The 16,503-nt window shown below is 48.8% G+C and overlaps 1 protein-coding gene across 1 annotated transcript in view; it reads left to right on the top strand.

Annotated features, from left to right (window-relative positions):
* HHAT (hedgehog acyltransferase) overlaps positions 1-16,503 on the top strand; it is a 324,329-nt gene that overhangs the window by 174,877 nt on the left and 132,949 nt on the right. The window contains exon 10 of the mRNA XM_044286517.1: positions 15,024-15,225. Coding sequence (XP_044142452.1) covers positions 15,024-15,225 — 202 coding nt within the window. The remainder of the gene's footprint in view (positions 1-15,023; positions 15,226-16,503) is intronic.

Here is a 16,503-nt window from a genome sequence, read left to right as displayed (position 1 = left end):
GTGCAAGCACGACCACCACTGATAGATTGCCGGGTGGTCTGTAACCAAAGAAACGGGCGGTGTATAAGGGCTGTTTCACACAAGCGAGTCCATTGCGAGAATCACGCTCCGTGTGTGAGTGCGATCCTCCTCTCTGGACTTGCAGGAGCGCACGGCATTATCATGATTTATAATGCTGTGTGTCTCTGCATGGCCTTATTTCCACAGAATCAGGGTGACATAAAGCTGTCAGTATGATTCTGTAGAAATAAGGTCAAGCAGAGACACATAGCATTATACACCATGATAATGCCGTGCGCTCCTGCAAGTCCAGAGCGGAGGATCACACTCACACACGGAGCGTGATTCCCGCAATGGACTCGCTCGTGTGAAACAGCCCTAATGTGATGGAAAAGTGAATCCAGCCAGCAAAGGAAGCAATATGGATAATAATAGTACATTAGTAAGTGGCTTGTATTAACTTTCTGTACATGATAAATGCAACTTACTGCAGTAAGACAACCCCTTTAAGTGTAAACAGAAGACAGAGTGAGGAGGCGTGTCTCTCAGTAATCCAATCTGATTGGCTGGCAGGAAGCTGCTGGATAAAGGAAGTATGTACCGTATGTGAAGTGAGGGAAGGCAGTTTTGGCCTCAGAGAACTAGCAGAGGAGCCATCTTGAGAAGATCCTCTTATTGTAGGATTTAAAACAGCCATGAAGAAACTAAAGATTGCTTCATGCATAATGCTGCAGCAGCAGTAAGGGTACTTTCACACTTGCGTTTTTCTTTTCCGGCATAGAGTTCCGTCCTAGGGGCTCAATACCAGAAAAGAACTGATCAGTTTTATCCCCATGCATTCTAAATGGAGAGCAATCCATTCAGGATGCATCAGGATGTCTTCAGTTCAGTCTTTTTGAATGATCAGGACGGAGATAAAAACTGCAGCATGCTACGGTTTTATCTCCAGCCCAAAAAACTGAACACTTGCCTAAATGCCGAATCCGGCTTTTTTTCCCATAGGAATGTATTAGTGCCGGACGGCATTTAAAAGAAATGTGCAGACCGAAAAAAAGGTGAAAAAAATAAATGCCGGATCCGTTTTTCCGGATGACACCGGAAAGACGGATCTGGCATTTTAATGCAATTGTAAGACGGATCAGGATCCTGATCAGTCTGACAAATGCCATCAGTTGGCATACACTTTGATGGATCCGGCAGGCAGTTCCGGCGATGGAACTGCCTGCCGGAATCCTCTGCCGCAAGTGTGAAAGTAGCCTAACATATGCTAAAAAAAATTATTATTTTTTTTTATGAAAACATGACAATTATCCTTTAAATTTCTATACACTGACACATTCAGAATTTGGACGCAGTAAATTTCTGCATTGTACCTATTTACAGATGAAAAAAATCACTTCCACTGCCCAAAACAGAGACTGAAGTGACATAATACAGTATAATAACATTAGTGCAAAATCATCGGTTACTGGATTACTACTTATAAAATATAGCACAAGCTGGCACCACAATAAACGGCGCCGCTTGGCGTCCTGCGCCGCGCTCGTGTCTCACCCTGCTGTGTCTCCGCAGTCTCGTTAATATGCCCCGCACTCTTCTGCTTTTCATATTTGGACGCAGATTAATCTAGCATAATTGTCGAAGAAATAGAAATTGTGGCAGTGCGAATTCTGTTTGGAGCCGTGACAAAACTAATTACTTGTTTTGTCTGCTTCATTAGGCCGCTCGCCTCAGTGCGCCTGCGCTGGCGCCCGTCTGTCGCACAATAGACTAGATCGTATTATAGGAGCACGGTGAAGGGAGACGCAGCAGCTGAGTCAGATTAGTATTGATTGGAATTTTTCCTTCTTAATTATTTTTCATTACGACTCTCAAAGCTCCCGCAAGCATTTTGATGGGATTATCCATTTTACATCATGGCTGCCGATGAGAGGATTTCCATACTAGAAATATCACCAGGGACGAGAGCAAACAAATGCTAAGCTGCTACATCCATTGGAGTGCAAGTGTGGTTGGCGGTACCCAGTTTGGAAACAGGCAGGCTTGGGTTTTATGTGCATGTTGCATCTAATAACTACGACTCCCAGCAGGATGGAAGATGGCCAGATAATACGGAGAACCACACTCAAGTCATCACACTACTCCATTGTCGAGGACCTTTCTGACCCCTAAAAGTCAACTTGGCTACTGGCGGCACAACGCAATGATAAGTCATCCAGCACCATGTTTGAGTAGCGGCACAGGGTCATGTAGAATTTTAGCTATTTTTGGGGTTGGAAACCCTCTTGGTCATAAAATAAAATATATACTCACCTATTTTATCTCTCACCTGATCTTTCCCACCGGGCTTTGTCAATGACGTACCAGCGTACTTCACGAGACCACTGCAGCCAATCACTGGCCTCAATGGTCGTGTGCCATATACTGCTGAGACCGGTAACTGGCTTCAGCGGTGTCTCCGGTATACAGGCACGTCACTGCTGCAGCGGATGATGTCATGGCTACAGGAGCAGAGAAGATTGGAGCAGCAGAGCTGGAAGTAGAAGCACGTGGTAAAATAGGTTTATATGTTATTTTAATTCCTACCAGGGGGTATTTTTTTTTTAAGCAACTGTGTATCTGGTGGAGGAGAAGGGGGCCAAGGTCCTGACAGCAGGAGTTATTAATAAAGTTTAGAAATACTGGTGGTAGTCACTATATAGGCAGTAGACTGACTTTATAGAGGGGAGAGCAGAGCTGCCACCCAGCAGCAACTTTCCCTGGGTGGAGGATAGCAGAGCTGCCAACCAGCAGCAACTGTTCCAGGACGGAGGAGAGCAGAGCTGCCACCCAGCAGCAACTGTCCAAGGGTGGAGGAGAGCAGAGCTGCCACCCAGCAGTAACTTTCCCTGGGTGGAGGAAAGCAGAGCTGCCAACCAGCAGCAACTGTTTCAGGACGGAGGAGAGCAGAGCTGCCACCCAGCAGCAACTGTCCCAGGGCAGGGGAGAGCAGAGCTGCCACCCAGCAGCAACTATCCCAGGGCAGGGGAGAGCAGAGCTGCCACCCAGCTGCAACTATTCCAGGGCAGGAGAGAGCAGAGCTGCCACCGAGCAGCAACGGTCCCAGGGTTTAGGAGAGCCAAGCTGCCACCCCAGCAGCAACAGTCCCAGGGTGGAGGAGAGCCAAGCTGCCACCCAGCAGCAACTGTCCTAGGATGGAGGAGAGCAGAGCTGCCACCCAGCTGCATTTATCCCAGGGCAGGGGAGAGCAGAGCTGCCACCCAGTAGCAACGATCCCAGGACGGAGGAGAGCCAAGCTGCTACCCATCAGCAACAGTCCCAGGGTGGAGGAGAGCCAAGCTGCCACCCAACAGCAGCAGTCCTAGGACGGAGGAGAGCAGAGCTGCCACCCAGCAGCAACTGTCCAAGGGTGGAGGAGAGCAGAGCTGCCACTCAGCAGCAACTGTCCAAGGGGGGAGGAGAGCAGAGCTGCCACCCAGCAGTAACTTTCCCTGGGTGGAGGAAAGCAGAGCTGCCAACCAGCAGCAACTTTCCCAGAGTAGGGGAGAGCAGAGCTGCCACCCAGCAGCAACTTTCCCTGGGTGGAGGAAAGCAGAGCTGCCAACCAGCAGCAACTTTCAGGACGGAGGAGAGCAGAGCTGCCACCCAGCAGCAACTGTCCCAGGGCAGGGGAGAGCAGAGCTGCCACCCAGCAGCAACTATCCCAGGGCAGGGGAGAGCAGAGCTGCCACCCAGCTGCAACTATTCCAGGGCAGGAGAGAGCACAGCTGCCACCCAGCAGCAACGGTCCCAGGGTTTAGGAGAGCCAAGCTGCCACCCCAGCAGCAACAGTCCCAGGGTGGAGGAGAGCCAAGCTGCCACCCAGCAGCAACTGTCCTAGGATGGAGGAGAGCAGAGCTGCCACCCAGCTGCATTTATCCCAGGGCAGGGGAGAGCAGAGCTGCCACCCAGCAGCAACTGTCCAAGGGTGGAGGAGAGCAGAGCTGCCACCCAGCAGCAACTGTCCAAGGGTGGAGGAGAGCAGAGCTGCCACCCAGCAGTAACTTTCCCTGGGTGGAGGAAAGCAGAGCTGCCAACCAGCAGCAACTTTCCCAGAGTAGGAGAGAGCAGAGCTGCCACCCAGCAGCAACTTTCCCTGGGTGGAGGAAAGCAGAGCTGCCAACCAGCAGCAACTGTTTCAGGACGGAGGAGAGCAGAGCTGCCACCCAGCAGCAACTGTCCCAGGGCAGGGGAGAACAGAGCTGCCACCCAGCAGCAACTATCCCAGGGCAGGGGAGAGCAGAGCTGCCACCCAGCTGCAACTATTCCAGGGCAGGAGAGAGCACAGCTGCCACCCAGCAGCAACGGTCCCAGGGTTTAGGAGAGCCAAGCTGCCACCCCAGCAGCAACAGTCCCAGGGTGGAGGAGAGCCAAGCTGCCACCCAGCAGCAACTGTCCTAGGATGGAGGAGAGCAGAGCTGCCACCCAGCTGCATTTATCCCAGGGCAGGGGAGAGCAGAGCTGCCACCCAGCAGCAACTGTCCAAGGGTGGAGGAGAGCAGAGCTGCCACCCAGCAGCAACTGTCCAAGGGTGGAGGAGAGCAGAGCTGCCACCCAGCAGTAACTTTCCCTGGGTGGAGGAAAGCAGAGCTGCCAACCAGCAGCAACTTTCCCAGAGTAGGAGAGAGCAGAGCTGCCACCCAGCAGCAACTTTCCCTGGGTGGAGGAAAGCAGAGCTGCCAACCAGCAGCAACTGTTTCAGGACGGAGGAGAGCAGAGCTGCCACCCAGCAGCAACTGTCCCAGGGCAGGGGAGAGCAGAGCTGCCACCCAGCAGCAACTATCCCAGGGCAGGGGAGAGCAGAGCTGCCACCCAGCTGCAACTATTCCAGGGCAGGAGAGAGCACAGCTGCCACCCAGCAGCAACGGTCCCAGGGTTTAGGAGAGCCAAGCTGCCACCCCAGCAGCAACAGTCCCAGGGTGGAGGAGAGCCAAGCTGCCACCCAGCAGCAACTGTCCTAGGACGGAGGAGAGCAGAGCTGCCACCCAGCAGCAACTGTCACATTTGTGATATATACGGTACTTATCATACCATATTGATACTTTGCAGCTAATCGCTGCTGCATGACACAGGGCCAAATCGTCCATGTGCCATATGTTAGTTGCCCTCTAAGATCACATGACTGTCCTATGTAGGATACTACATACATAGATCGGAACAGCACAGAATGCATAAGGCCAGTGTATCAAAATTATGGGGAAAAATTTATCAAACTGGTGTAACGGAAAACTGGCTTAGTTGCCCATAACAATCTGATTACACCTTTCATTTTCCAAAGAATCGCTGAAAAATGAAAGTTGGAATCTGATTGACTGCTAAGGGCAACCAAGCCAGTTCTACTTTGCACCAGATTGATAAATGAGCCCCTATGTTTGTGTGTCCATATTATATGGCAGTGTTACCGGGCACTATGTAGTAGTATTTTCCTTTGGCCGGAAATCTATCATAATGGCTGCCCAGGACTAGCGGCAACCTTTACAATAATGGGTTTATGTAGCTGTACCCACTTCATTCTGATGTATTTGTTTGGGCCCCCCCATAGTTCAGGAGTTCTAAAGAAAGACCATTTCCGAAAAACAATAACATTTTTTGGAAATTTTTACGTTGGAGCAAGATAGAGAAGTTCAGCAGAAGACAAGTTCATCTCTTTAATGATGGTGCATTTAATTAGAAGCTGGCGGGTGCACAGGGAAATGCAGATTTTACAGAGGCTCTTCAGAAACAGATTCCAAAACTGGAGAGTATAGCGGGCGGAAACAACAAATAATAGACAGCGGCTGAATACTCCATTTCCCCGAGCACTCGGCGGTGTACCGGGTTATTAAAATCTAATCACAATAATCTGTGCTGTCTCACATTGAGGGTCAAGTTTCGTGGGAAATTTAATCAAGCAATTTATAAGCAATGCTCATTAGTTTGGGATATTTTTTTACTTTACTTTTTTTTATTCTATTGTGTTTTGTCATAGAAGGATGTTCAAGAAGATCAGACTTGAAGCTTTACATAAGGGACATGACATACGATTACTTCATAAACTGGTGTCTCTCCAGTAGTGTTGATTGAGCTCCAAAGTGCTCGGGTCGAACACCTCGGGATGCTCGGGTGCTCTACCGAGCACCTGAGCACAATGGAAGTCAATGACAGAACCTGAGCATTAAAACAGGCACCCCCTGCTCTGAAGAGGAGGGGAGGGTGTCTGGTTCATAGGAAAAGGTCAGAAATTGATGGACACACCACCAAAATGGTTCATGAACAGCATGGGGAGGATGTCTGGATGCATCTTGGACTCCCAGGAACGTTGTTGTCCGAGTAGTACGCCACTTTTACAGACTGACACTAATACACACACACAAAACCGAAGATAAAATCGATTTTAGAGGAAAAATTGTTAGGAAACATTCTTTCCTGTATATTTACTTGTATATAAAGTGCAAGTGCTGCCAAAAATTACAAGGAAGAGGCACTCCGATACAGCCTGTATATCACATAAAGGAGAGCCTCATTCACATTGTGGTACAATTGTTCAGGTAGTGGGACTCCTACACTCATAAAGCCTATGCACTAAGTGAAAGGGCTTCCAAAAATGACAAGGAACTGGCACTCCAATACACCCTTTATTACACATAAAGGAGGGCATCATACACACCCTTGAAAAATTATGATTGATGGCCTGCTGGTGACCCTCTAAAACATTACGAGCAAGGGCCTGCTGCTGAGCTGACTGTATAAAACATTAGGGGTGAGGGTCTGCTGCAGAGCTGACTCTCTAAAACATTAGGGGCGAGTGCGTGCTGCTGATCTGAGCATCGAAAAAATTATGGGCGAGTGCCTGCTGCTGAGCTAACCATTGAAAAACTTATGGGCGAGCGCCTGCTGGTGAGCTGACCCTGTAAAACATTATGGTTGGGGGCCTGCTGGTGGGCTGACCCTCTAAAAGATTGTAGGTGAGGGCCTGCAGGTGAGCTGACACTCTAAAACATTATATGCGAGGGCATGCAGGTAGGTGAGCTGACCCTCTGAAACATTATATGCGAGGGCCTTCTGGTGAGCTGACCCTCTAAAACATTATATGCGAGGGCCTGCAGGTGAGCTGACCCTGTAAAAGATTATAGGTGAGGGCACGCTGGTGAGCTGACCCTCTAAAACATTACATGTGAGGGCCTGCAGGTGAGCTGACCATTGAAAAAATTATGAGCGAGGGCCTGCTGGTGAGCTCACCCTGTAAAACATTATGGTTGAGGGCCTGCTAGTGAGCTGACCCTCTAAAACATTACATGTGAGGGCCTGCAGGTGATCTGACCCTCTAAAACATTACATGTGAGGGACTGCAGGTGAGATGACCCTCTAAAAGATTGTAGGTGAGAGCCTGCTGGTGAGCTGACCCTCTAAAACATTATATGCGAGGGACTGCAGGTGCTATGACCCTCTAAAAGATTGTACGTGAGGGCCTGCAGGTGAGCTGACCTTCTAAAAGATTGTAGGTGAGGGCCTGCTGGTGAGCTGACCCTCTGAAACATTATATGCGAGGGACTGCAGGTGAGATGACCCTCTAAAAGATTGTAGGTGAGAGCCTGCTGGTGAGCTGACACTCAAAAACATTATATGCGAGGGACTGCAGGTGAGATGACCCTCTAAAAGATTGTAGGTGAGAGCCTGCTGGTGAGCTGACCCTCTAAAACATTATATGCGAGGGACTGCAGGTGCTATGACCCTCTAAAAGATTGTATGTGAGGGCCTGCAGGTGAGCTGACCCTCTAAAAGATTGTAGGTGAGGGCCTGCTGGTGAGCTGACCCTATGAAACATTATATGCGAGGGACTGCAGGTGACATGACCCTCTAAAAGATTGTAGGTGAGAGCCTGCTGGTGAGCTGACCCTCTAAAACATTATTTGTGAGGGCCTGCAGGTGAGCTGACCCGCTAAACCATTGCATGAAAGGGCCTGCAGGTGAGCTGACTCTCTAAAAGATTGTAGGTGAGGGCCTGCTGGTGAGCTGACCCTCTAAAACATTAAATGTGAGGGCCTGCTGCTGAGCTGACCATTGAAAAAATTATGAGCGAGGGCCTGCTGGTGAGCTGACCCTGTAAAACATTATGGTTGAGGGCCTGCTAGTGAGCTGACCCTCTAAAACATTACATGTGAGGGCCTGCAGGTGAGCTGACCCTCTAAAACATTACATGTGAGGGCCTGCAGGTGAGCTGACTCTCTAAAAGATTGTTAGTGAGGGCCTGCTGGTGAGCTGACTCTATAAAACATTACATGCGAGGGTCTGCAGGTCAGCTGACCCTCTAAAAGATTGTAGGTGAGGGCCTGCTGGTGAGCTGATCATCTAAAATATTACATGCGAGGGCCTGCAGGTGAGCTGACCCTCTAAAAGATTGTAGGTGAGGGCCTGCAGGTGAGATGACCCTCTAAAAGATTGTAGGTGAGAGCCTGCTGGTGAGCTGACCCTCTAAAACATTATTTGTGAGGCCCTGCAGGTGAGCTGACCCTCTAAAACATTACACAAGAGGGCCTGCAGGTGAGCTGACCATTGAAAAAATTATGGGCGAGGGCCTGCTGGTGAGCTGACCCTGTAAAACATTATGGTTAAGGGCCTGCTGGTGAGCTGACCCTCTAAAACATTACATGCGAGGGCCTGCAGGTGAGCTGACCCTCTAAAAGATTGTAGGTGAGGGCACAGCTGGTGAGCTGACCCTGTAAAACATTATATGCGAGGGCCTGCTGATGAGCTGACCCTCTAAAACATTATATGCGAGGGCCTGCAGATGAGCTGACCCTCTACAACATTAGGAGCGAGGGCAGACTAATAAGCATGTTGATATGATGGAGGAGGAGGACGAGAAAAGGGAGATTGAACCATATACCATTTTTTGTGGTGGATGGGGTGCATGGGAATACAGTGTATTCAGTACATTATAAAAAACACAGTTAAAGTGCCTTTATGTTCAGCCGCTTTCCTCTGGTGGAGTAGAGAAGTCAGGGGGCAATCCAGGCCTTGCTCATTTTTATTAGAGTCAACCAGTCAGCATTTTCAGTTGACAGGCGGATGCTCTTATCAGTTATTATTCCCCCAGCAGCACTAAATACCTGCTCTGACAAAACGCTGGCGACAGGGCAGGCCAGCACCTCTAAGGCGTAGAGCGCCAGTTCGTGCCACGTGTCCAGCTTGGACGCGGTCTGCTACATCCTCCTTTACCATCTTTCAAAACGTTTCTCTCCTTGTGACACTAGGCCGCGCATTAGGGTGAGGGTGCTGGCGGGGTGTCATTAAACTGCCCCAGGCCTTGGAGATTGTTGCCTTGCCTCTGTTGGAACTACTGTGTGTTCCCCTCGTCTCACCTCCTCTGTTGCCCAAGGTACTATGTACTCTGCTGCCAGCGTTGTCAGCTGGAAATTTTTCCACAAGGACTTTCTGGTATTGCACCATTTTGCTCGTCCTCTCCACCACAGGAATGAGAGATGAGAAGTTTTCTTTGTAGTGGGTGTCGAGAAGGGTGAACAACCAGTAATAGGTGTTCAAAATGCGTAAAACGCATGGGTCATGGGAAAGGTAGCCTAACATAAAGTCAGCCATGTGTGCCAAAGTCCCAGTAGGCAAGAGTTTGCTGTCGTCATCAGGATGACTCTCAATCTCCTCATCCTCTTCCTCCTCTTCTGCCCATCCACGCTGAACAGATGGAATTAAACTTCCATGGGTACTATCCGCTGTAGCGGAGGCAACCGTCTCCTGCTCCTCTTCCTCATCATCCAATTTGCACTGAGAAGACGAACTGAGGGTGGTCTGGCTATCACCCTGTGTAATGTCTTCCCCCATTTCCACCTCTTCCACATGCAAAGTGTTGGCCTTAATTGTGACCAGCGAGCGTTTGAGTACACGCTGATAATAGCGTTATCGCCGCTCACCATCTGTGTTGATTACTAAAAGTTTATTAAAACCTCACAGAGGTCAGACATCCATGCCCACTCCTCGCTTGTAAAGAGCGAAAGCTGACTGCAAAGGAGACGACCATGTTGCAGCTGGTATTTCACTACTGCTGCTCACAAAGCCTGGCCAACATGTGGAATGTCGAGTTCCAGCGCGTGCTCACGTCGCTCAACAGTCGGTGAGCTGGCAATTGTAAGCGCTGCTGCAGTGTTTACAGACCGGCTGAAGCTGCGATGACTTGCGGAAATGGGCACACATGCGGTGCACCTTCACCAGTAGCTCAGGCAAATTAGGTTAGGTTTTGAGAAACCGCTGAACCACTAAGTTGAAGACGTGGGCTAGGCATAGGATGTGTGGGAGCTTCCCGAGATCCAAAGCCGCCACCAAGTTACGGCAATTATCAGACACAACCATGCCTGGTTCTAGGTTGAGTGGCGAGAGCCACAGCTCAGTCTGGTCTCTTATCCCCTGCCACAGCTCTGCGGCGGTGTGCTGTTTGTCACCTAAGCAGATCAGCTTAAGCACGGCCTGTTGCTGCTTCCCCACTGCAGTGCTACACTGCTTCCAGCTACCAACTGATGGCTGACTGGTGCTGCAAGAGGATAATTCTGAGGTGGAAGGGGAGGAGCAGGAGAAGTGGGGGTTGGAGCCATTAACGTAGGTGGTGGCGGAAACCCTGATGGAATTAGGGCCCGCATTGCTTGGCGTCGGTAACACCTGTGCCATCCTAGGGTACGACTCGCTCCCGGCCTCTACAACGTTCACCCAGTGTGCCATCAGGGAAATGTAGCGTCCCTGGCCACAAGCACTTGTCCATGTGTCAGTGGTTAAGTGGACCTTCCCAGTATCTGCGTTGGTCAGGGCACAGTTGATGTTATGGGACACATGCTGGTTTAAGACGGGCACGGTACACTGTGAAAAATAGTGGCAACTGGGGACTGTGTAACGAGGGAAGGCCGCCGACATCAGGCTGCGGAAGGCCTCAGTGTCCACAAGCCTAAATGGCAACATTTCCAGGGCCAGTAATTTGGAAAGTTGTGCATTTAGTGCTATGGCCTGTGGGTGGGTGGCTGGGTATTTGCGCTTGCGTTCACATGCCTGGGGTGAGGACATTTTTACGCTGCGCTGGGACACGGAAGTGGATGTGGTTGCTGATGGTGCTTGCTAAGGTGCAGGGCGGGAGGCATCCGGGCCTGCGCCTTCGACAGGGGATTGGCCAGCACGTAACACAGGGGAAGAGGAGGCAGTGGTGTGACCCGCAAACACAGATTGTGGACCCAGTCGTTCGGCCCACCTAATACAGTACTTTGATGCCATGTGGTGGATATACTGGTGATGGTGAGGTTGCTAGTGTTCACACCCCTGCTCATTTTTGTATGGCACAGGTTGCAAATTGCAATTCTTTTGTCGTCCGCACCTTCCTCAAAAAAGCGCCAGACTGCAGAACACCTACCCTTTGGAAAGGTAGATTTCTGCAAGGGTGTGCTCTGGGTAACAGTTGCGGGCCTGTTTGGTGTGGCCTGCCTTCTCTCTTTTGCCACCCCACTGCCTCTTCCAGCCTGTTGCGGTGCTGTGGATCCCCCCCCTCTGTACTGCTGTCCTCGCTCGGCTTGCCATCTTCCCAGATTGGGTCAGTGACTTCATCGTCAACCACCTCCTCTTCCCCTACCTCATTCTGCTCATCCTCCTGACTTGTTGACCTAACAACAACCTCAGTTATTGACAACTATGTCTCATCCTCATCATCAACCTCTTGAGGCACTAATTGCCGATGAATTATTGGCAACTGTCTCTCATCATCAGCATCCACCTCGTGAAACACTAATTGCCTTTCTCCACCGTCATCTTCTAGTGACTGTGGATGCTCAAGAGTTTAGGAATCAAGGCACAAGATGTCCCTCTTCAAGCAGGCATGTCGAGTGGCCCAAATGAAAGAAATAGCGCTGAAAAGAGCTCCTCGGAATTTCCGAGTGTGTGGTCACTTATTTGGCAAGACTCTCCATGGTGGAAGGAAGTAGGATCAGGGTGAGGATTGTGCTGACCAGACTCTTGGCTACTGAGACTGGACTTGGTGGAAGACAGGGTTAACCAACTGGAAGCATTATCTGCTGCAATCCAACCGACCACCTGGTTGCACTGGACTGACTTTGAGAGCGTTGTCCTGCGCCGCCCTGCAAACTGGAATATGAAGCTAGGTATCGTGGATGATTGTTTTTCTTGTGCTCTGGCAGCAGGCACAGTTTCACCGCGCCCAGGGCCACGGCCTCTGCGTGCACCATCAGCATCACTTCCCTGTCCCTTACTGCTCACCTTCTTCATATTAAATGTTATATATGCTTGAAAGTCTGTCATACGTACAGTAGCGTAGGATTTGTAAGTGTATGCGCCAAAAAAAGGTATTTGGGATGCGCACATGTTACACAGGAGATATACCGCAGATAATGTTGCTGATGTCAGCAGCAGCTAATATAAAATTACAGGGAATGTCACAGGTATTTTGGATGTGGAAACATTACACAGGATAAATACCGCAGATAATGTCACTGTCCACAGCGGACACCGTCTACAGAAAAAGTACACTGGATGTCACTGATATTTTTGGATGTACAGTTGTGCACACGTTACACAGGAGACGCCACTGTGCTGTTTTTCTGGCGGGTTGGTGGACTCCAGTGCTAGGTATGGCATAGTCGGGCAGCAGGGGTGCTGTTTGATTGCTGGGTCCGGCCGCCTGCCGAATTGCCGCCACAGCGTCAGTGGTCGCCGTGCAGCGCCGCGCCAATTTTAGAGTAGGTCCCACTCATAGAGGCAACCTTGGCGTGGTGAGTGGGCTTATGCCTTTTGATCAAAATGTACATTAATGCCTCATTTCGCATGTAGCATAGGAGGCGGTACACATGCGCTATTTAGTGCTGTTTTCTGCTAAAGTAGCAGGGGTTAGATCAAAGCATAGCAGCTGGATGTGCGATTCTTTTATTTTCTTTTATATTTGGGTTGTGGAAATGTTACACAGGAGATGTAGCGCAGCTAATGTCACTGTCCGCAGCGGACACCGTCTACGGAAAAGTACACTGGATGTCACTGATATTTTTGGGATGCGCACATGTTACACAGGAGATGTAGCGCAGATAATGTCGCTGTCTGCAGCGGCCTAACTATTGCACACTATTTAGCGCAGGTTGCGCTAAAAATATATATTGCTGCTGCCACACACAAGAATAGTCTTTAAAAGGACTTTTGTGTCTGACAAGTTTTTCTACTGAAAAAAAAATTATAATTTCACTCCCTACACGATCTTTCCCTTCCTCAGCACGGCTCTCCCTGTCTATATAGCACCCGATGACGCGTTTCCGACCAGCCAATCACTATAATGCCAGTAACCAACATGGCTGCAGCATTACAGTGAAGGGCAGTACCTACCTGCACTTACCTGCGTAGCAGCCAGCAAACGTGCGGGGAGGAGACTCGAGCATTGCGCGCGGTATGCCCCCATGTGCCGAGCATGCTCCATCAACACTACTCTCCAGGTTCAGAATTGTAAAGCAACCATACAAATCATGGCACGCGACGTGCCAGAGGTGTTAGAACAGATTCAAAAATATGTAAGCACTACATGGTAGTATTATATGGGCACTTTATGTTAGCGTTAGTCTACTTTCACACTTGCGTTGTTAATTTCGGTATTGATATCCGGCAGAGGATCTCAATACCGGAATTAAACTAACCTGTTTTGATTTTGCACATCAGGATGCATCCGTTCCGTTAGGATGCGGTTGTGTGAAATCAAAACAGAAAAAAACAAATCAATCACTAAATACATTGAAAGTCAATAGGTTACGGGTTTCTTAGACTCCTAAAAAAACGGATTTGTCAATATTTTCAGTGCCGGATCCATTTTCTTCCATTTTTATGACCGGATACAAACCGTTTTGCTGTGCGCAATTCATAGATCTGCAAAATACTGATGAGGTCCATGTTGCATCCGCATTTTTTGCAGACCCAATGGACAAGTATAAGACATGTTTTATCTTTTTGCGGCATGGAGATACAGATGCGCATTGCACATGGATCATCCGTTTGCTTTCTGCATTTGTATGTCCGTTCTGCAAAAAGATGATTATGTGGAACACAAACATATTGAAAACAATGGGTCCTCAAATAAAGTACGGACGGCACATGGACCACATCTGTATTTTGTGGATCTGCAATTTACGGATTGCAAAAAACTGATGCGGTTGTGTTCATGGGGCCATACTCTCTATTTCTTTTCTTTCAAAGTAATTTGTCTGGTTGCTACTTGGTATCAGTCAGCGCAGTGGTGACAGACACGACCCTTACAGCTTGGCCAGAGGTGCCCATAAACGTAAGAGAAAAGTCAGCCAAATACGACAGTTTTGCAGGGACTGGACGACTGTCATGGGGGTGTGCCGACTCTCTCTGGGCATCATGTGGGCATGCTACATGTCAACACCCAATTTTTTTGTACTCAAGGGACATAATCTGCTTCCAGAGACTTCTACTATTACTCATACACACTTGGGTGAGATGAGGGTCCTTGTGTATGAGGGAATCGGGCAGAATAGCTGTCCACCCAGCATCTACTAAGTGTATGGGGACCTGGCACCATGAAAATGCAGTGCAGTCTGCACCATGTTATAGAGCAGGAGGAGCTGAGCAGCCTGATATATAGTTTTATGGGAAAAGACTCAGTAGAACCTGTATTATATTCATTTACATGCCTCAAAGAGGTGGGCCTATCAGTGATTGACAGCTGTCAGTCACTGGTAGGACCGCCCACTGGACCCCTAAGCCCAGAATGAGCAGTAATTTAAATGAATAAAAAGTTCTACGGAATCATTTCCTATAAAACAAAATATCAATCTGCTCAGCTCCCCCCGGTCTATAACATGCTGCCCGCAGCTCAGACACCGTGTTCAGTGCGACAGGTTCACTTTTCAGACCTGCTGCACTCGATTCAGGAATAAAAAGATTTTTTTAAAGCCTGAAATTTAAATTTGTCTTACTAGAAGGAATGACCCCATCATGTCTTTCGCCAGGTACATTTACATCCCAATGGGAGGCTCCCACTCAGGGCTTGGAGGAATGCTGCTCTCCACTGCATCTACCTTTATATTTGTAAGCTACTGGCATGGAGGCCATGAATATCTCTGGTACTGGGCAGCACTCAACTGGACTGGAATCACGGTGGAATATGGACTGAAAAAGCTCCTTGCTTTACCATCTCTTCAAGGCAGAATTGTAAGTATGAGAGAACTGGGAGGGAATATCAGGGCTGCATCCATCGGAGCAATGGACTATGCGTAGTGAGAGGGATTCCAGTTATTTCCTGGCCTCTCGCTGATGAACGCACTTGGCCAAGCTTTGGCCACCATTGTTGGAGGTCTGTCCTTGAAGTGGGTGGGGTGTGCCACAGCCGTATAGACGAATGTATGTAAAGATGCGGCACCTTCCGACGGCCGCACCACATGTTTGGAAGATGTACAAAAACCACTGAACCCATTTAAATAGTCTCCTTGTTACTTTTCATTGTTTAGTATATTATTTCATGTATAACATGATTCTCCGGGTTTTTGATACTGTTGCTCTATCTTCAGGATTGTTCATTGATATCAGATTGGTGAGGTCCAACTCCCAGCATCCCTGCTGATCATCTGTATGAAGATGCCTCAGTGCTAACGTGATGTCATCAACCCCTCCCTAGGCTGATGACATCACGTTCATTAATCACAACTGAGTCTCATCCAAGTGAATGGGTCTGCAACACCAAGCACTACCACTATCCAATGTTTGGCGTTGTGCTTGGTAAGCTGTCAGGAGATCACGTCGCTCTGATGAGTGCAGTAGCTTCCTTGGCGAGGATGCCAGGTGTTGTATTCCCATCGTTCTCATATGGATGACCTATTCTGAGGATAGGCCATCAACAGAAAAATCCTGTAGAACTCTTGTAACTGAAAAGCCTGAGTATTATATAAAACTATAGTAAGAATACACTACATCTTCTATAAAACTTAGTCAGCTTTCTATGCATCGCTGCTTCTTCTGAGAGTTGTTAAAATGGAAATGATGCATTTGATGGAAGACTTCTAGTAGACAAAGCGGAAGAACATTCAAGCTGTCACTCAGGTAAGTGTAAATGATATAGAGACAGCAGATAGGATTTGTATCACGTTGATATCCCAGGCAGTAACAGGTTTATAGCTCTGAGCCTGTCGCCTACGAAACACCTGGTGTGTAAGGCTCCGCTCCAGGATTGTAAAACTTTGTGCCGATTAGTTGTGTTCAGAATAAAGCAATCACATTCAAAATCCTGTTAAATAGGAGTCAGCATACACCGGCCATCATTTAAAGTGCCTCTGATTAACCCCAAATAAAGTTCAGCTGCTCTAGTTGGTCTTTCCTGAAATTTTCGATTTCCCTGAGTCTTCCATCCAGCCAAGTGTCCTACAATCAGGTTCTGTCAAAAACCACATAATCAGTGTAAGTGTTTTGGTGCGTTTTCTGTGCCTATAGCTTCTG

Source organism: Bufo gargarizans, chromosome 3 (genome assembly GCF_014858855.1).
Source record: "Bufo gargarizans isolate SCDJY-AF-19 chromosome 3, ASM1485885v1, whole genome shotgun sequence".
NCBI classification, from domain to species: domain Eukaryota; kingdom Metazoa; phylum Chordata; class Amphibia; order Anura; family Bufonidae; genus Bufo; species Bufo gargarizans.
The sequence above is the reverse complement of the archived record's forward strand: the minus strand, read 5'-3'. Positions and strand labels throughout refer to the sequence as shown.